General features: G+C 39.9%; 1 protein-coding gene across 3 annotated transcripts; it reads right to left on the bottom strand.

Moving 5' to 3' along the window:
• Nucleotides 1-264: 264 nt before the first annotated feature.
• On the bottom strand, nucleotides 265-21,285 carry Fgfr1op2 (FGFR1 oncogene partner 2). Of its 3 annotated transcripts, NM_201421.2 has the most exons (7): nucleotides 20,969-21,285; nucleotides 13,383-13,519; nucleotides 10,644-10,761; nucleotides 9,384-9,526; nucleotides 6,726-6,839; nucleotides 4,088-4,201; nucleotides 346-2,246 (listed from the first exon to the last, which is right to left on the bottom strand). In NM_201421.2, exons 2-7 carry the CDS (start codon nucleotides 13,515-13,517, stop codon nucleotides 2,109-2,111), a joined length of 762 nt encoding a protein of 253 aa, NP_958824.2. In that variant the 5' UTR covers nucleotides 13,518-13,519; nucleotides 20,969-21,285; the 3' UTR covers nucleotides 346-2,108. The 3 variants fall into 3 exon arrangements, with proteins under 3 accessions (XP_006237750.1, NP_958824.2, XP_008761624.1); XM_006237688.4 differs by lacking the exon at nucleotides 6,726-6,839 and having other exon boundaries at nucleotides 265-2,246; nucleotides 20,969-21,109; XM_008763402.3 differs by lacking the exon at nucleotides 346-2,246 and having other exon boundaries at nucleotides 6,696-6,839; nucleotides 20,969-21,109.
• Between the last annotated feature and the right edge of the window lie 28 nt (nucleotides 21,286-21,313).

The following is a 21,313-nucleotide window of genomic DNA, read 5'->3' as shown; positions in this document are numbered from 1 at the left end:
CAGTATACAGGAATAAGACATATATGTGTGCACACACACACATGTACACACACACACACACCCATGAATAGACTGGCACAAATAGTCTCCCACCCACTACACACACAGAATAGGCCCAAGGGTTGAGGATGCAGCTTAGTGAAGAGCACTTGTATATAAAGTTCTGGGTTCAAACCCTAGCACCTCCTATCCTTCCAGCAAAGAAACAAAGTATAATCAAGAAATGTGAGCTTTGTTTTCAAATTAACCCTGAGACCACACCAGTTTTAAACACTCGTCTTTATTGACAAAATAGGCTCCTCTTCAGCACACTCAAGTATGTAAGCTGAAAGCTGTTTTTTTTTTGGGGGGGGGTGATAGGAGGGATGGAAAACTTGCTAAGAACAATGCAAATGTCTTTCAATATTCACAACCTTAAACTTATATCCAAGAAGACAAAGGATAAATAATTTTTTTATAAAAATAATTACTTCTGAAATAACATTTCACAATAGAACTACTCACTCCTTGATTCTGCCTCATCTCAACTGTGTAGCCTTTCTTCTAAGATTCTGGCCTGGGACCAAACTACATGAAAGAATGACCACTAAACTAAGGGACACTCTCCAAGAACCAATAGAAAAGTCTTAGAAATAAATTCACCTATAATATAAAATATTAAGGCCTCTGCATGACAACGGTTTATCACCTGGGGTACTGGCCCTTTCCTACCTGACCTATGACCCCACTCACCTCAAACTTCAGAATGAAAGGTTCTCAAGTAAAAGTCCTATGAATTTTGCCAATACATGAAATTACACATAAAATTACACTGCAAAGTAATATGTACTTACAAATGATTTACTTTTTATCTGTGCTAACTTCACATACAAGTATTGTATATTTTTTGCCGTATTTCACAATCTTTTATTCTTTTATTCTGATCACTACAGAAGAGTTTAGGTTGCAATGGTATTAAAGCACACTTCTCTATCTTGTGGTCTTAAGCTTTTTTTTTTTTTAAAGTGCAAAGCACAATGCCTGTGGGCCCACACTTCACTGCCAGTTTCTGAGTCACAGGTTGTAGGGAAAACTCACAGGTTATAAGAACTAAACAGGGTTTAGACTCAGTCCCAGAACTTTGATTTTGGAACCTGCTTCTACTTATATGTTTGAAGAGTGATTTCTTAAATAACAAAGGAATTCCAAATTTACTTGGAAATGACCATACCTATCTTATTACATTAAATATGCCAACTCTGTGTACTAGTGAGCTATCCTGTATCCTTTTTTTTTTCCCTTTTTTTAGGAGCTGGGGACCGAACCCAGGGCCTTGCGGTTGCTAGGCAAGCGCTCTACCACTGAGCTAAATCCCCAACCCCTCTGTCCTGTATCCTTAAACATCATGTAGAGAGGAGGAAGAGCCAGGCTCATTGTTAACAGAGAACCAAACATAGTCTCTCAAAGTAGTTTAACCTACTAAATGTGTCTATATATGGCTGTCTTTCTTAGAAAGTATATTCTTGTCTTTCCTTCCTTCCTGAGGTACATATACTCAAGCAAGTCACGAATAACTGCTAGCTAAGAGTTATGGGAACTAGGTGCAAGTATATTCCTTTCTTCAGTTTGTGATGCGAGTGACATATTCCTATAGCCTGTAAATGTGAACTGCCGGCGATGAACAGATGGGCAGGGGGATGGGAGCACCGAGACAGAAGCGGTACATACATAAGCTATGCTGACTCTGACACTGAACAGAAGGACAGGACTCAGAACAAAGTCTTCCATCCAGAACACCACACCAACCTTCTTTTGGAGTTGTGATAATTTAGGCTTTCCGACGTTTATTAGGAGCATTCAGGGTGATCCATATCTCATCCAAGAGGCCAACAGCACTTCTCAAATTGCAGTCCTCAGCAGCACCTTGGAGACTCAATGTTCACTCTGTGGCCCAGGTTTTCCTGTCGAGCTGTGACTGGGATCTAGTTTATGACCACTGGCTATACATCCTGCTACTGTCTCTTCGCCAGTGCCCCTGACATACTAGAGGAAAGAGGCTGACTGAAGTTGGGTTTATGTTCATCCATCCACTCACTCCTGGGCCCGTCTTAGTGACCACAGCCAACCACTCAGCTCTTCCTCAGACTCAGGTCACTGTTAGTCACTAAGGCGGACAGAGATGTACTCTCTGACGCATCATCCTTCCGAAGGTTCAAAAAGGATTCTCGAGTTATCTGAAGGATCTCTCTCAAGCCTTTGTTTTCTTGCTGTAAGGAGACAAGCAAAACCCAAGATGGTTTATACCTGATGCAAATGGAAACATGCAGAAACAGAAACTGCTTGTTTGGCTGATCCCCCTAAGGCAGCTCCAAGAGGGATACATATTTTACAAGTTATATGACGTGTAGCATAGAAAGCAGACTCTTTAACACATGTATGAATGGACAGATGTACGATGTGCTATAGGAGTCACAACCTCAATCTAAACAAACTTCAAAGCTGGGTGGTGATACCTGCCTTTAATCCCAGCAGTTGGGAGGCAAAGGCAGGGGGATCTCGGAGTTTGTGGGCATTATAGTTTACTAAGGAATTCTAGGTCAGTTAGGGCTACACAGCAACACTTAAAAAACAAAAGACAAAACCAGATTTCAAATGGTGTTAAAGACGCAGCATCAGGTACTCAGCCTCCTCACGCTGGAAGCCTTAATATGTGCAGATGGAACAAGTGACTAGGCAGAAATCAGCTTGTTCTGCAAACAGACTGGAGATAATATATGTAATGTATGTGTATATAAAACACCCATCTACATTCATGCTAGTGATACGTTTATGTGAGTAATACCTTAACGTAGACTTCATCACTCAGTAGCAGTTAGTAGGTATGTTTCCCTCGCAAAATCTGAGATTAGCCAAGACCAGCTGAGGTAATTATTTTTCAGAAAGAAATGTAAATGATCATCTGATATTCTAAGCAATTTTGCCATTTTATAACCTATTCTCTACAGCTGTTGTGGGCTCACTTTCTAAGTCTCAATGGTCTGTTCTGAGGGTTGTTTCTGAGCAGAGTTCTGACTTTCTCCTTTTGTTTGAGGCTGCTTTTGCAGTACCACAATGAAGCTGAGCAGATATAAACTGATTAGTCTGCAAAATCCCAAATCCTTTCTGGTCCTTTGCTGAGCAGGCTGATCTATCATACAAATGGGAGAGCACAATGTGCTCCAAGACACACAGGCTTTATGGCTATCCGTAAGAAATCCCCTGATCATGATTCCAAGCAAACTGCTTTAAATTTTATTTTTTGTGTGTATCTGTTCTCTGTGTGTACATGTGGAGACAAAAACCTGAAGCCAGGAGTCTCCTCTGTTGCAATCTACTTTCTTTTCTGACTAGGGTTTCTTACTGAGCCTAGGGCTTATTGTTCCAGCCGGCCATTGTGCCTGACCTTTACAAGGGTGTCAGAGAGCCAGAGCCAGGTCCTCTGTCACAGTTGAGCTGTTTACCCAGTGCAGAGCTGATAACCTTAAACTCCCCATCCTCCTGCCTCTCCTTCTCAAGTGCTAGATTAAAGGAGCACCACATCTGGCATTATTTGTGCACTATAATTTTTTATATCATTGTGATCTCTAACACAAAGAACTGCATTTTAAAAATTATGAAGAAATTCATACATATGTAAAAGAATTCATATATAAAATGCCTTCAATTTCCTAATTTTAAAAACAGATATATATGAAAACAATATAGAATCAAAACTAAACCTTTTCAAGATAGGGTTTCTCTGTGCAACTCTGGCTGTCAGGGAACTTGCTCTGTACACTAGGCTGGCCCTGAACTCAGCCTCTTTCCCATTAAATGCTGGGATTAAAGGCGTGCACCACCACGCCTAGTTTAATACTCAACTTTCTCAACTACTGGTATACTCATGCATCCCTGAGGACCCCAGACTCTGACATTACTATTCAGTGGTCTATTCCATTCATTGTTACCAGCATTCAGATTCAGAAATCATTGCCACCAACTCGAGAGTATGGGTGTTAAGACTGGGAATGTTCTCTGGTTGAGTGTTCTCAGGGATACTTTGAACCCGTATTTGAAGTTTAAAACTCACTTCAAGTTGAAATATGCGCTCCTGTTCCTTGCAACCCTGCTGTTCGTCAATTTCAATAGCTTTTCTCATTACTGCTGCCATCTCGGTGATCTGGTCAACATGTGCTTGCAACTCCTGGAAGAAAGGGTGGGCATGGAATGAGAGGACGGCTTTACTGGTTTTGAATTCTCTTGTTTGATAGAACTGCACCGCCACCTAACACAAGTGTGATGTCCTCATGTGGCCTCAACATGAACCATAACTGGTGGGCATCAGGTGCTAAGGTTAGAATTAAGGATACATTTCACAATATAACTTAACCCTACAGCAAAATACTTATTCACATTTATCACGATGACTAGGAAGATTTTCTTTTTCTCATCTACATGTACCGTTGTAAAAGGGGAGAGATAAAAACTGTTGGCACACATGCTATCTCTTCTTCCCTGAAGTCTGCATGATTCAGTCTCCTCTGTAGTATTAATGCGTATTTGCTGATGCAACTCAACCAAGAGCCTTTCTAGACCATAATCCTTCTTGAGAGTAAGAAGCATATGGTTTACATCTGTCTGTTATTTAGCTAGTGTTTATTGTATAAGAATTATCATATAAAATAAACAAAGTGCTATGATGTATTAAAACATGAAGTGGCATTTTTTTCCACCTGATGAAAATAAGAATTAATTTCACCATAATATAGATACCCACATTTATCAGTTTTATAAATTCTTTCAATCTCATTTCTTGTTTTTTTTGCATATCTATGATGTCTTTTTTTTTTTTTTTTATTAACTTGAGTATTTCTTATATACATTTCGAGTGTTATTCCCTTTCCCGGTTTCCGGGCAAACATCCCCCTCCCCCCCTATGATGTCTTAAGCACTAAGTCAGGCAACAAAAGTATAATTCCTCTTAAGAAACCTCCCTTGACCTTATGAGCTTTGTTCAGTGAAGGAGACAAAGGGGTTTAAAAATAGAACAGAAGCCTGAGAATAATTAACTTGCTAATATTAATACAAAAATTAAATAGTGAAAGTCAATGAAAAAAAATCCCAAATGAACATCAAGTCTTTTAGATAGCTGAATGGTTGTAGAAAGGATTTGATCAAGACCTTCAAGAACCCACATAACTATTAAACTGGAAGGACGCTCTATCATTGAACTACACCCCAGCCCCACTTAATAATCTTAAAGAACGGATCAGGTGCCTTACATGTTTTTGGTTCTGGGGAATGAATCCAGGTCTACACCCTTAATGGAGGCTACACCTTTGTCTTAATGGAAAAATCTTTCTAACACAGCATTCAGAAGATATAATAAAGAACTAATCTGCTTTGTCTAGTACAGTAAAAATTAAAACTAAGTACATTAAAAATTAGTAATTCTGTCTCTCACTTGTGTGAGTGACACGGTGCTTAATGGTGGTGTGTGGCTAAGCACCTTCTGTATGATGCACAGATACCATCTAGGGCCTACTGGACAGCCTCGGATTAGCCTGTGGTAGCAAAGCTGTTGTTACCAAAGAGTCGCCATTGTGCGCCATACTCCAATGTCACTAAGATCCCTCTGTTATAGAGGACAAAGTACAGAAAACTGAACAGCTGAATGATAGTAAAAAATTCTGAATACCAATAGCTTTCTCCGTTTATAATGTGGTTAGGACTGTGGCACTGGCATAGGTATAAAAGGAACATAGGAAGCCAATAATTTCTTGCCTTTAAAATGGAAAAGAATGGTATTTATTTTCCAGTATAGTGTTTTAACAAGATCATCAGGAAGAAACAAAACATATTAAGCATGAATTACAGGTCCCATGAAGGACTTACTCACTAGCTCTGAGGGTCACACTACTTTTAAGGGACACAAAGCAAGAGCTATGGCTCTGAAGCCCAAGGGCCAACACAGTACCCTTGAGCTGTCCTGGTTCACTGCCTACTGCTATGTCTGTTTATTCCTACTCTGCAACAACACTTGAGGCACAGGCAGAGAGCATCACTACGCACAGCTGTAATGTCTGCAAAAGGCTTTCCTATTTGTGAACCTATTTGTGAACCCACACCAAAGGACTGCAAACAATTAAGGATCTAAATTAAAAATTTTAAGTTTGATGGACCAGCCCTTTTATACTAATAGGCTAAAGTTATTATCAAGAAAATATATTTTTCTTTTTTAGACAGGGTCTCACTGCATAACTATGGCTAGCCTGGAACTGGCTATATAGATCAAGTGTGGCCTCAGACTCACAGAGATCTCCCTGCCTCTGCCTCCTGAGTAAGAAAACATTTAGAAATACAGCTTTATAACAAAAACTTTGGCAATGTCTAGCAAGAACAAATAAAAGATGGTGGGTAAACATCTCGAAAGTTTCTGTCACACTGTATGTGTATGAATGTATATACACACATTATTTATAGTTTTATATCTGTAAATTTTATGTATGTACATGTATAATTACTTATATCCTGTGTGTGACACACAGAAAATTGGAGACAAACTGAAGCGTTTCAGACTCAGCAGCATGGCCATGAAAAGCACACCGTTCTTTCGTTGACTCCATTTATTTGCTGGTCTAATCTGAAGGGCAAGTCAAAGTAAAACAACTTTTTAAATGGACCCCACTTCCACCCACCCCCAAAGTTGACTGTTTGATTTAGTGTACATTCTGATTTGCTTCCAAGTGCCTCCTCTCCAGTCCGTGCTGAGGTGCTTCAAGGATGTGCCGAGATGCATCCAGGAAGAATCCTTCGCAGCTGTTACGATGTACCATGTCAATCTGTAGTACAGAGTCATTATAGTGTTAATACGGATTTCATCCGTCATTATAAACTGAGTGAGTGTTAGTTCATGCGTGTTAGCCAACTGTTGGAATGTTTGCTTTTTTAAGATTTCCAAAAAGGCATCTGTTTAAAAATAATGTAAAATAAGTATTTGGATGGAACTGAGTTATGCTTTCTAGTGATTTTTGAATGTGGATTTAAAGCTCTAGGTGAGTGCAAAATTCTATTACTATAGCTTCAAGTGTGCTCATGCCCCAAAGTGTAATATCGATCACTGTTCCCCTAAGCATGCTACAGAATTACTTCTGCTTAGTCATAGTAGACCACTGGTGCCTCAACAATTCCGGGTCCTGCACCTTGGTGCCTCTTTCTCATTTCTCTGCTTATGTGTCCCCCACTCCTGTAGATAATTCAAGGCTAGATTAAATAATTTGCCTTCTTTCAGACTTTGCTCCTCTTACTATAATAAGTACTAATTTTTATCAAACTTGTATCATAGTTACATTTGTTTTTGTAACTCCCGTTACACTGTAAACTTAACAGTAATATAATGAATTCCTTCATTTTTCTTGCTCTTGCCCATAACAACTAAACACAGGGTACTAATCAATGTTTGATTTACTGAGCCAAAGTGTCTCCTTTTTGGGAAAAATCAAAACCACAAACATTAATATGTATTAGTTAGAATTAATAGCAAATAACTGAACAGTCACTTTATGGAAGGCAAGGACCAGCACTTAGATGAACTCAATCTAATAGTAAAAACAGAAGGTTTAGTGGGGACTTAGGCAGTGTTTAACTTTTTAGGTGAACAGGACAGCATAGATGAACGGTACACCACTTCGTTTTATTTCTCAGTGTGGGACTTGAACCCAGAGCCTCAGGCAAGCTCAGCACGCTCTACCATGGAGCTGTGCCCTATCGCTTAATACAGTTTACTCAATCAACATTTGCTGTCACAGCTGCTACTCTATGGGACTAACAATTGGATTTTATTCCACACCCCCAACACCCTCCCCACCATGGTATTTACTTTTCTGTCAAAATTTCATTTTTAAAATTGTGAAACATTAGGGCTTTTGGGAATTAAGACTGCATTTCATTTCTTTATACTTAAAAAAAAAAAAACAAAAGTCCCCAGCTCCGAAAAAAAGACCAAAAAAAAAACAAAAAACAAAAAACAAAAAACAAAAAACAAAAAACAAAAAAACCAAACCTCTTAGCTACACATTTACTTATTTCTTTGGAGGAGAGTAGAATTGAAGCAGGATCTCATGTAGTCCAGGTTATCTTTGAACCTTTTTGCCTCTATTCACAAGTACCAGGAGTAAAGGGTGAGTCACAGACTTGGCTTAGGTATACACTGAAATGCTCTGTAATGATTATTAGCATTAACAATATAGACCTTACATTCAGAAGAACTTCCATTTTGTTAGGGCATAGATATTATAACTAGATAATATTAAATCCAATTTTAATTTTTTATTCTCCTACTAATACAAGAGGAAGCTGTTACATTTCCTAATATGTAAATCTGTCACCCAAAGAATACTATTACTTAATTCTGATAGAATAATTTAGACATTCTACAGACACCATCATGGAAGAAATATTTTAAAGATTCCAAAATATGTGTCAGTAATTGAGAAATATATATCACATAACTATCACGATTTCTTAAATAATATTAGTTGTAAGTGGGTTACATTTATCATTTATCCAACACCGATAAGATATCCAATCTAGTTTAGTATTTTTATTTCACACTGGCAGTTAAAATTCAGTTTTAATGTAAACAGCAACAGTTATCCTGCTTGTTTTGACAACTGCTTCCCAAGTGACCCCAAGTAAAATGACTGCAAAAACAATCACCCTAACCACCTCAGCTGTTTCTAAAACCACTGGTGTCAGCTACATACAGTATTGGTTCAACTCCTTCCTTAGCTCCACAGTTTTTCATGAAAATGAGTTGGCCTTATCCAGACTAGACTCTTCAAGAAAGCAATCTACACTCAGCTGCTGGCTGACTTTAAAAGCATTTTAGTGTCTGTTTGTGTAACATGTAGCACTATACAAATTTACTAGAAAAAAAATACTACTTAAAAGCAGAGAGTCTTTATTTTTAAAATAGATGAACACACACACACACACACACACACACACACACACACACACACACACGCACACGCACACAAATATACCATTTTAAAGTTACTAAGGACACCAATCGGGAGGCGGAGGAAGGTGGATCTCTGAAGGCTAGCCTGGTCTATAGAGTAAGTTCCTGGACAACCAGAGGCTACATAGTGAGACCCTGTTACTAAGGAACAAAGGGAGTTAGAAGAATAAGCCAAGTAAAAAAACTGGTATGTAACAAGAGATGGGAGGATGATGATGATGATAGAAAATGTCAATTAAAAATGTGAGGTATTTTATATACACTGAAACAGTATTACTAGATTTTCATTAAAATCTGAACATAGGTTAACCAATAGTCCCTGTTTTCATTCCAAGTCAATTTCCTAGAATGGATCGATTACCTTTGAGTGCTGCTCCTTTAACTTCATTATTATGCCCGGGTCGTCCTTCTTGCTGGCCATTAGCAATCTGAACATCTGCTCTCGATACTTGCTCATTATCAGTTCCAAGGCAGACTGGTGCTCTTCCAAGGATGTGCGCAGTTCTATCAAGAACAGTGTGCTTTATTCAAATGAGTTAAGACTAGGTAACTATGCTCTTCAATATAGAATTCATCAAAACACCGACTTACAGGATAAGAAAACATGCAACAAAGGACTTCTCGTTTTTTTACTGAAAAAGAAAAGTATTATGCTTCTCTCTGTGTGCGTGTCCACTTACAGGCATACATACCATGGCACATGCACAGAAGACATCCTGCAGCGACTTTTACCTTCCACTGCATGGGTTCCAGGGATAGAACTCAGGCTGTCAGGCTTGGTGGTGAGTGCCCTGATCTGCTGAGCCCTCTCTCAGCTTTTCAAAGTGTTCATTTAAAATTCATTTCTTAAAAGTCATCTCAGACGGGGAAAGTACCAGAGAAGGAGAGTGTTGTGATGAACCTGACCTCTTATGCTGAACACTGAAGGGATGATGATCCCAAACACGGGGCGTGGCAGTGAAAGATGTCTTAAGAACTAGTTTGCAATGGCAGAATGTATGTGTCTGCAGGACAGCTGTGGGAAGAGGGCAGAGGAGAGAGACCAGGAAATGACCAAAGGTCCTTGTTCAAGGAAAGTAAATACTTATTCTGGGAAGCTCGGTCTAATGTGTGTGTTGAAGGATGGCAGGGATCATGAGTAACCAGGATGGGACTGTAGAGGAAGGAGTGGAGTTCCTTCACAGGTGACAAAAACAGTGCAAACAGGATGTTGAGGAGAGGCATCTAAGAAGATGCCAAGCTGGGCAGACATTCACAGAGAGCACTGGGTAAAGCAGCAATAAGTATATCTAGGGATACAAACCAGAAAATGAGATTAAATGTTAAGAAAGTAACTTCAGTTGACTATTTCCATTTAAAAAAAAACTCTACTTTATCTCATGTGCATACACGAGAGCCTGCAGTATGCACACAGACAGAAGAGTGTCTCTGGAGATGAGAGTTATAGAGGCTATAAGCTCTGCCTGATGTGGGTGCTGGGAAATGAACCTGGGTCCTCTGCAAGTGCTCTTAACCATTGAGTCATCTCTCCAGTCCTTGTCCCATTTATGAATATACTAATTAGTCCCAAACCAGTATCACAATGAAAGACTAAAGTTCTCTTTAGTGACATATATCTTACCTTTGTTCTCTTGTTGTAATTCTCTGATTTGTCTGTTTTCTTGCTGGATTCCCATAACTAGTGTGGATCGTGGCCGATGTCTTGCTACTTCATTAAGTTCTTGGATTTCTTCCTGATACTAATGAAAAGATTAAAGAACAACATATGGAAAGGCATTACTTGCAAATTTTTATCTAATATATGAATATAAATGAGCAGACCCTCTGAGTATTAAATAGGCATTTTATGACTCAACATTCCATGCCTCTAAGGCAGAGAAAAGTTCAAGTATCTACCCAGGGAAGAAAGGAGAAACAGGATACACCATATCCCCTTACAGTGGAGTATTATTGGGCAATGAATAGATACTACTACAACCCAGATGAATTTTTAAACATGGTAAGAGACCAATCACAAAAGGCAGACATCTCACATCCTACAGTGTCTAGAGCAGGCAAATCCACTGGGAGAGAATCTCAGTGGTTTCCAGGGTTGAGGACAGGAAGCCAGAAAGACTGATGGATGTATAAAAAATGGGGGGAGCAGATTTTTCTTGGAGAATGGACAGAGTCCGTCTATTATGTAGCTTTGGTTATACTATATAGACCAGGCAGGCCTCAAACTCAAACCTGCTTCTGCCTCTCAAGTGCTGGGATTAAAGGCATGTGCCACCACTACACCTGATTGGATTTTGAAATTTTTCTTTTAAAGTGGGAATCCAACTTTAGAATTACATTCATTTTTCTTGAGGCATTCTTACTGAACAGCTATCAATATTCATCTTGAGGCATTCTTACTGAATAGCTATCAATAAATTCATCACAACTGGTGGTTTGAAAGAAAATGGATCCCATAGGCTCATAGGGAGTGGCACTATTAGGAGGTGTGGCCCTGGAGTAGGTGCATGACTAGGTGGGCCTTAAGGCCTCAGAAGGTCAAGCCTGATCTTTTCCTGTTGCATCAAGATGTAGAATTCTCAGCTCCTTTAGCACATCTGCCTGCATGCCGACATGACAATAATGGACTAAACCTCCCACTGTAAGCCAGCCCCAATTAAATGTTTCCCTTTAAAAGGATTGCAGTGGTCATGGTGTCTCTTCACAACACTAAAACCCTAACTAACACAGTAACACTTCTGGTTCCTAACTTAAGGAGTCGAACTTCTTTTTAAAAACACATCACCACCTGGTCTATGCTTACTGGAGTGCAAGAGTCAGGCTGGATGGTCAGGGAGCAGATGGCTTTAGGGAGACACAGATGCAAAGTAGAGTAAGTGAACTTGCTATGCTATTTCTGGTGACTTTTAAAGAGCTTTAGTTCAGGACTGCTTTCTTTCTTTTTCTTTCTTTCTTTCTTTCTTTCTTTCTTTCTTTCTTTCTTTCTTTCTTTCTTTCAAGAGATAGAGAAAAACACAGTTTTCCTCTTTATACCCCTGGCTGTCCTGGAACTTGCTCTATAGCCCAAACTGGCTTCGAATTCAGAGAGCTGCCTTCCTCCCAAGTGCTGAGACTAAAGGAATGTGTCACCACTGCCCAACTAGGGCTGCTTTTTATAATGGCAGATTTAAAACATACTAGAAAAAATTAACTTGAAATAACTGCATAGAGTGAAAATTAGATATTTTCTTGCATCATTTCCAAAAACTATATGGGTGCTAAATAATATCCAAGCACTTTTATAAAGAAAAGTATAAACATCTTGACATTATATAACCCAGCAAAATGTCCAATACATGCCAACATTAGTGAGATGTATAATCTGGTCCTTAACAAATGTATTTAGACTCAACAATTCCACTTATTATTTGACTCAAATGTGCATTTTAGTCAGAAGAGGGATAAAATTTATAGGGTTTAAAATAAACCTACCTCTTAGTCAGGTTTCTATTACTGCAGCAAAACATCATGACCAACAAGCAATTGGGGAGGAAAGGGTTTATCTGGCTTACACTTACACATCTCTGTGCATTATCAAAGGAAGTCAGGACAAGAACTCAAACCTGGCAGGAACCTGGAGGCAGGAGCTGATGCAGAGGCCACAGAGGAGTGCTGCTTCCTAACCTGTTTCCTATGGCTTGCTCAGCCTGCTTTCTTATAGAACTCAGGGATGGCACCACACACAATAGGCTGCCTCCCACCTCCATCACTAACTGACAAAATGCCTTACAGCTGGATCTCATGGAGGCATTTTCTCAACTAAGGCTCCTTCCTCTCTGATGACTCTAACTTGTGTTAAGTTGACACACAAAACTAGCCAGCATACCTACCTACATACATGTCACTGAAACATGATAATATACCCTAGTCCAAAGTGAAACAAACATACAAGTGAGGCTACTTGAATTTTAATTAGACATTATTTAAGTAGTAGTTTATTGTGGTGGTTTGAATGAAAATGGCTCTCATTAGCTTATAGAGTTGAACACTAGGTCACTAGGGAGTGGCACTACTTGAAAGGATTAAGAGCTGTGACTTTGCTGGAGGAGGTGGCCTTTGGGGTCCCATTCTAAGCATAGGCTCTCCCTGCTGCCTTGTGGATTCGGATGTAGAACTCTCAGCATCTACTCCAGCATGTCTGCCTGCCACCAAGCTATGGCCATGATAATAATGGACTAAATTCTGAAAACTTTAAGCAAGCCTGGATTAATTGTTTTCCTTTATAAGTGTTAAAAGAACACTGACTGAGAGATTTATAATTTATGTATTACTTAACCAAGTATCAGCAAAACTTTGGTGTAAAGTTAGCAAGAGAAAGTCAGACCTGTTTCATGGCTTCCACTCGCTTGCTGAGGGCAGTGGTCTGTTCGATGAGAGACTCTGCTGCATCATCATGGTCTCTCAACCGTTCAACAAGGGCCTTAGCATCAGCAAGTGCCTTCTCAATGGTGCAGCTCATTTCTAAAGGAGAACCAGTAAGTAAGTTAAAATCAGGACTTAAAGTTAACATATCACCTTCTCTCGGCGGTTTCATATCATAAATTACCTTAAGCTTCACTTTCTGAGACTTCATTATTTAGAGTGGAAAAGCAGTTAGGAATACCATGCACTGCCTGGTAGGATACTATAAGCTTAAATGCAAATCTGACTGTAAGAACTCTCCCTAACCTGCCCCCATCCCCACCCCATCTATGTCAAAGTCTCAACCTCTTCTTGGAGGAGCTTCTGCTTCTTATGTAAAGTGACATTAAAAATCTCAGTTCCCAAATCTTTCCTAGGGGTGGGAAGTTTCCACAGAGAATATCATTAGCCACTTCAGGCAACTTTCACTGTGTTTTAAGAGGCACTTAAGGGATTCTGAGATGGGTGAACCTAACATTCACCTCTTTTCTCAAGCACATGGGCTGGAAACAGCAGATGTTCCGCTGCACTTTGAAGGGGTCACCAAGGGCAACCCTAATAGCAAAGCGAGCAAGGGGCTGCAGGGTGGCAGCAGGGGCACAACAGCAGGATGTCTGCTGAAAAGAAGCCATGGCTCAGGCAGGGCAAGCCTTCTGTCTGCATCCTGGGTGAACAAGAAGTTCCAGCGACCTACTCAGTGTGGATCCAGGCCCCAGTCAGAGCAGCAATGCTGCTGGGAAGCCTGAAGTCCACACGGTGCCCCCATAGGAGGCTGACTGATGGCTGTGCTAGTCTCCAAACCAAAACAGAAATCTAAAAAAACAAGAGATGCCTTCTATAACAGATTCCAAAAAAGACAAATAGGTGAAATGCTGGACAAAGAGTTCAGCAAAACTGGGCAGATCTTTGAGAGTTCAAGGCCAGCCTGGTCTATAGGGTGAGTTACAGGACAGTGTACACAGTGAGACCCCATCTCAAATAAACAAATAAATAAGCAAACAAATAAGGAAACAAACAATTTGAGAATAGTTCATTAAAAGCTCAGTTTGGGGGCTGAAGTAATGGTTCGGGAGTAAAAATGCGTGTTGCTCTTGCAGAGAATTGTAGTTTAAGTCACAGCACCCACATCAGGTGGCTCATAACTGTCTATGACCCCAGGTCAATACTCTACCTGGCCTCAACACACTCCAATGCACATGTGCATACCCACACAGACAGACACACACATATGTAAGCAAAACTTAAGATCAGACAGCTCAATGGATCTAAGAAAATACAATACTGAATGAAATTAGAATTACAGAGCAAAAAACCTCAAAAAGAACTAAAAAGAAATCCTAGAAATGAAGAATTCAATAAAATGGTTCTTTAAGATAAATTTATAGTATAACATAAAACATTCGTATTAGAATGTAAGATCTGGGGGCTCAGCGGTTAAGAGCACTGGCTGCTCTTCCAGAGATCTTGAGTTCAATTCCCAGAAAACACATGGTGGCTCACAACCATCTGTAATGGGATCTGATTCCCTCTTCTGGTGTGTCTGAAGACAGTTACAGCGTATTCAAATACATAAAATAAATAAATATTAAAAAAATGTAAGATCTGAAATCGATTATCCAAGCCCTAACCTTGAGAAACCAGAAAAAGAGCAGAATAAACCCAAAGCTAATAGAAGATAAAGAATTAAACTCAGTAAAACTAAAAGCCGGTTCTTTAAAAAGATCCATAAAGCAAAAAGGGTGATCTATGTGTATGTGTTGGAAGGGGAGTGGGTCATGTAGAGATAGGTGCAGAGAGAGATGTAAATAACCTAGCCAAGAACAAATGAAGAGCCATAACTGCAATCCCACTACCTGAGAGTTTGAGGCAGGGGGACCAAGAGAAGGAATCTAGTGGGGGTTACACAGTCTGTCTCAACTCCCACTCACTTAAGAGCAAGGAAATCACCACAGAGCCATAATTCACTTTAAACACAAGTGAACAGAATAACACATCTCATATACATGAATTAAGTAATTGAGATTAAACAGTTCAACTCCTTAGAACCCACAAATGACATGAAGTCATACAAGAAGAAGTAAATAACTAGTAATAGTTCTGTAACTATTACAGTCACTAGAGTTACATAACCACAAGCTCACAGCTATTTTCTGACAAGTTTAACTAGGAAAGAAACTGGAGTTAAAAATACTTTACAAAAAAAGCTCCACACCCAGAGAACTTCAGTGACAGATTCTAAAACACATCAAGGGCCGGAGACATAGCTCAGCAGTTAAGAATACTGCTGTTCCTGAAGAAGACCCAGGTTTGCTTCTGAACACCCATGGGTGGCTCACTATTCCAAACTCTAGTTCCAGGGGATTTGACACCCTCATACGAACTCTGCAGGCATCAAGCACGTACTTGGAGCACATACATACACACAGGCAAAAGGTTCACACATATAAAATATGTGGAGAAAGTACTGTGCTCTGTGGTGAGAATTTTGGTTTCTTTAAAAACCCAGTTACGTTATGTGAATGTTTATTTTTAATCCCAGGTGTGGATAAGAGGTAGTTTCACAGAAAGTGATTATGATTTGCCTTATGCATTTAGCAGGGGTCTGACTTTTGCCAGGAGCAGTTAATTTTAAGTCTGAAGATTCTGGAGAGGGTGTAAATGCAGAGCCCCAGGAGGGTCTGTGGCAGCCATGTTCCTCTTGCTGCTGCTGCTGTGTTTGCTGGATACTCTGATGAGGATTGGACTTGCCCCTAGAAACTGGATGCCTTTAATCAGCAGGAAGTAGCCTAAAGAGGTCTACACCCCCTTTAACCTTCCTTCTCTCCTACCTAGTGTTGGGGGGTTGGAAGGGATTAAGGTGAAATAAGGTTGAAAGGGAGGTAGAGGTATCAGAACCCACGAAAATAGCTAAAAAATATGCCAACAGTGCTTAAGGACTTAAAGACTCAAAAACAACAGGTTTTCAGTTACCAGTCTAATGCAGCTAGAAACTGACCAAGCTGGTTTTACAATTACTACAGAAAGCAAGGAAACCAGAATCACGGGCCACAGAAGACTTACTGATTTATTTCTGAAAATGTGCAAAAGGAGTGTGGTGCTCACACTCCTGTAATTCAAGCACTGAAAAGGCTAAGGCAGGAAGATCACTCCAAGTTTGGGGTTAGCATGAACTACCACACAGTGAACTCAAGGTCATCTTGGGCTATAAAAAGTTAAAGAAAAAAAAGGTAAAAAGTTAAAAAAAGGGGCTGGGGATTTAGCTCAGCGGTAGAGCGCTTGCCTAGCAAGCGCAAGGCCCTGGGTTCGGTCCCCACCTCCGAAAAAAAGAAAGTAAAAAAAAAAAAAAAGTAAAAAAAAAAAAAAAAGTGAAAAGGCAAATCAAAGGATATCGACCTCAGTGGTTAACAGTGCTGTGCTCAACTGTGAGCACTAGTGTTCAGACCCCAAGACCCCTGTCAGGGAACACTCAGCTGCAAAACAAAGCCCTCACCTTCTTCTGGCCTTCAAGGTCACAGGTACTGTACTCTTACACATACACACACTTTTTTTTTTTTTTGTGAGAAATGCTAACATCTTTTCAATGAGTGGCACTGGAAGAACTAGACATGTACATGTCAAAAATATTATGTCAATACTATTCTAATTTGATTTAATACAAAGCTTTATGGCTTAAAGCTTTTCTTAAAATGGAACACAAACTTGAGAATAAAATGAGAAATGGTAATGTTTTAAGGAAAAAGGCAAAAGAAAATCTCTATAGTCTGCAGATGATAAAGATCTGTTTTTAGGCATGATAGCATAAGTATGAAACGTAAGAACTATAGAAATGGCTAATGAGCAAGGTTTCATCCAGATGATAAACAGACAGTTAAGACAGTTAAGACAGTGGAGAAGGCACACTCCCTGTGAGGAGCCATTCCCAATCCACATCTGGGGAAGTACTTGTTTAGAAAAAAGCTATCAGTAGAGCAAGAGTAAGTTTAATTTTAAAAATGGCCAGGAGACTTTAATACTTATCCTAAAGATACACAAATGGCAAATAAATACAGAAAGCACATGGAGAGATGTTTACTATCATTAAAGAAACTTAACTACAACAGTCATGATATCCATCACAACCATACTCAAACTGCTAGGTAATACTTAATAATATATTACTATTCTGGGTGGGTTGCCATGGCACATGTGTGACGACAACTTGGAACATGCTCTCTCCACCCACCATGTGAGTTTGGGGATCAAATTCAGGTTATCAGGGTTGGTGGGAAGTGCAGGCCTAATAATTCTAGTTAATTCAAAATGGTAGCTCTCTAGACCTGAAGAATACCATCTTATTTTGCCATTTAGACAAAGAACAAGTGTTAACTCCTTTTTTTCTTTATTGAAAAAAAAAATAAGACTAAAAATTCCAAATAAAGTAGCTGAATGACAGCTCAGCTAATGCAAGGTCTGGAACTCTTTAGCCAAGCTGGATCCAAGGGCCCCATTTGCTCCTTTCTATGTAAAAACTGTCTCAACCTCTTGAGACAGAAAGAACAAATCCCAGATTCTACAAAGTGGAACTTCTAAAAGATTCAATTTTTTTGAGTCATATGGAAATGTACATGAACAATTTTAAACAATAACTTTTAAAATACTTTTCATAACTATAAAAATCTAGCAATTATTTTAAGTATACATAAAAATTAGTCTTAACTAGCAATAAATTATGGTGGGCTTTTTTTTTTTTTTTTTTTTTGGTTCTTTTTTTCGGAGCTGGGGACCGAACCCAGGGCCTTGCGCTTCCTAGGTAAGCGCTCTACCACTGAGCTAAATCCCCAGCCCCTATGGTGGGCTTTTAAAAACTACTACTGTAAAAAATGTTCTCTAGGCTGCACAAAAACTAACAAAATGAACTACATTTTATGTTTTAGAAGTATAAAAAAATCATCTACACACAAGGAATTATAAACAGAAAACTTAACACCTAAATATTTTATAATATGAATCTGCTTTGCCATCCTTTTTGAAAGATGTTTCTCTCCCTTTTTGACTAGTAAAGTGGGAGAGATATTTTCCACATTTTGTTACACAGTAAAAAAGTGAATCCAATTTAAAAAAGGAATACTTTCAATTTATTTACCTATTTTTTCAGTTTTGTCTTAACTAGTCATAATACTCTTAAATTATTTTAAACAGGTAGGCTCAAATTACAGAGGTATGCCTTTAAGAAACAAGTTTTCTTTCTTCTTTTGCTTCCTGCTTAGCCACATTTTCACCCACTCTACCACTAAGACATCTGCAGTCAGATTCTTACAGATGGTCCAGAACATTCTGCTGCTCATTAAAGAGAAACCACCACCTACCCACAGCAGCAATTGCCAGCTGGATACTTTTTAGCTTTTAGTTAAGAAAAATCTAAAGAAATTCAAGTAATTCTTGTTTCTTTTATTAGCAAATCTACTAATCATCCAATTTCTGGAGATACAAAAACATGGTATGATATGACATGTTTTTAGATGTCAAAAATTTAAATTGTTACTGCTCAGGTTGGTACTTCTAGTGTTATTAAATATGCAATAATATTATATTAACTGGCACATGAAAATAGCAACATAAAAATGTGTTTCAAGTCCTTAGAGAAATATTTTAAGAGATCAAGAATGTATATAGCCAGTTATGGGAGTATATACTTTTAATCCCAGCACTAGGGAGGCAGAGCCAGTTGATTTATCTGTGAACTTAAGGCCAGACTGGTCTACCTAGTGAGTTCTAGGACAGCTAGGACTATGTAGAGCCTCCAACAACCACCCATAAACAAACAAACAAAATGTTTATAAAGAACATATAAAAATGAGCATCTTGTTCAGCACATACACTATTTGAAAGTACAGAAAATTCCTACTGTCCTTGAATATTAATATACTTGGAGCTTTATGAAGAAAATCAATTCTTAAAGTTGAAAGGAACACAATTTGAGAGAAAGAGCACATTGAATCAAGACCAATTTATACACTCCCTAAAATTGTGGCTATGTTGTGTGTTCAAATTAACAATCCCAAAAAGAACTAACCTAACCCAAGCCAGTTATTTCTAACATATGGCCAAGAGTTGGAATTTTTCTTATGCTGAGCACTATCAAAAACATTTGCATCCCATAAGATCCTAGTTGTTAAACATGATACTAACATAATATAAAATCATTTGAATGCATAGGGTATGTGCATGCATGTGCATTTGATATTATATACAATCTCCATCCACTAAGAGCAAAAGTACAATTAATTACATAAGTGTTAGGGTTACAAGGCTGCTCATGTTCATGCTCAAAGCAGGTAAGGGCTTTTGGGTTCTAATATTCTGATTTTTAAGAGACAGAATTTTTATAGCAAATTCTTTAGAATGATTACATTATAAATAGTATATAATAATAATGCTTGCTATGAGCCAACACTGAACTAGCATTTGTTTTAAACATGAGTAAGACACGATTCCAGATTCAAGTTCAAGCTGGCAGGAGAGACAGGTAACTGAACAAATAATGCATCCTAATAAATACTGCGGAATTATGTCAAGAGCTCTGGGAGTTCACTGTGTTATCGATGTCACCCGAGGGAGTCTAAAAAGACGTAGGGTTTTGAGAGACGATGAGACAGAAGGAAAACCAAGCATCCCAACAGACTATCTGGGTTCACACAGCAGTGGCGGAAATGTGAGGTATGCTTGGGAAACCCCCAACAGCCGGGCATAAGTGGATGGTAAAAAATTAGGGGCGGCAACAGGATGGCCCTGAAGAGGTAAAATATGATTTAAGATAGGACGGTAAAAAGCCCTGACGGATCGGTAGGCTTAAATTAGAACTTGAAAAAGTTTAAGGAGAGAGAATGCATTTCACAGTAAGTATGGAAGGCTGAGGCGGGCACACCGGTTTGGGGTGGAGGAAGGGCAACTGTCATAGTCACAGTGAAAGAAGCAAAAAATCTGGTGCAGTGTGAGTGGAATACAGAGCCTTAGACAATTCTGAGGTCCGTGTTCTGGAAAGGGGGACGGTACTACGATCAGGGACCGGAAGAAAAGAGACAGGGTCCTCACTCTTGTCAAAGATGACAGTGGCAATATACGGCATGAGTCTTTCAAAGAATGGGATAAAGAAAGAATGCGTGCGGATCACACACACAAATAAGCATCCAGCCCCCACTCATCACTCTGGAAGCAGAGGAACTGCACTGTTCCTGAAAATGGTGGAAAGCACACACTTGGAGCTTCTGAAACATCTGTCTGAGGGAAGCCAGTTGTTCCAACTTGGAACAGAATTTGGAAGGGCGCTGAGGGATTCAAACGATCTCAGCAGCTCCCTCAGGATCGTGGCTAAGTCCCAGTCGCAAACGCGGTCGAGTGCGCTGAGGCAAACTCAACACCGACAAGTCCCTCCAGCCACCGCCCACGGAGCTCCGGAGTGGCAGGAAAGGAAACCCGGAAAGGGTGTCCCGTGGCCTGCAGGCCCGGGGGTTTTCATGGAACTTTCCGTACCTCTGTTCCCGGCAGGAGCTCAGTGAGAGCACGGAGACAGGGAGCCCGGCTCAGAGGTTCACCCACTCGTGTTTTTCCACTCAGCTTCAGTCCCCCTCAGCCGTCAGAGACGGCGACCACCACCCGCGAGATGGAGGCGCCCAGAGAGTGCTCTCCGCGGCCTCGCTGCGCCTGCTCAGCGAGCGGACACACAGCCCTGCTCACACAGCGGCAGGGAGGATCCGGCAGCCCGCTTGCCTCGGCTCCATCCCGGGCGGACCAGAACCTCCGCTACTGGCAGCCACACAGCGACAAGCCTCGCGAGACTTCCCTCCGCGAGTTACCGAAAGCCCCGCCCCCTGCAGG

This window comes from Rattus norvegicus, chromosome 4, assembly GCF_036323735.1.
Source record: "Rattus norvegicus strain BN/NHsdMcwi chromosome 4, GRCr8, whole genome shotgun sequence".
Classification (NCBI taxonomy): Eukaryota; Metazoa; Chordata; class Mammalia; order Rodentia; family Muridae; genus Rattus; species Rattus norvegicus.
This window is presented reverse-complemented; position numbering and strand designations above follow the sequence as displayed.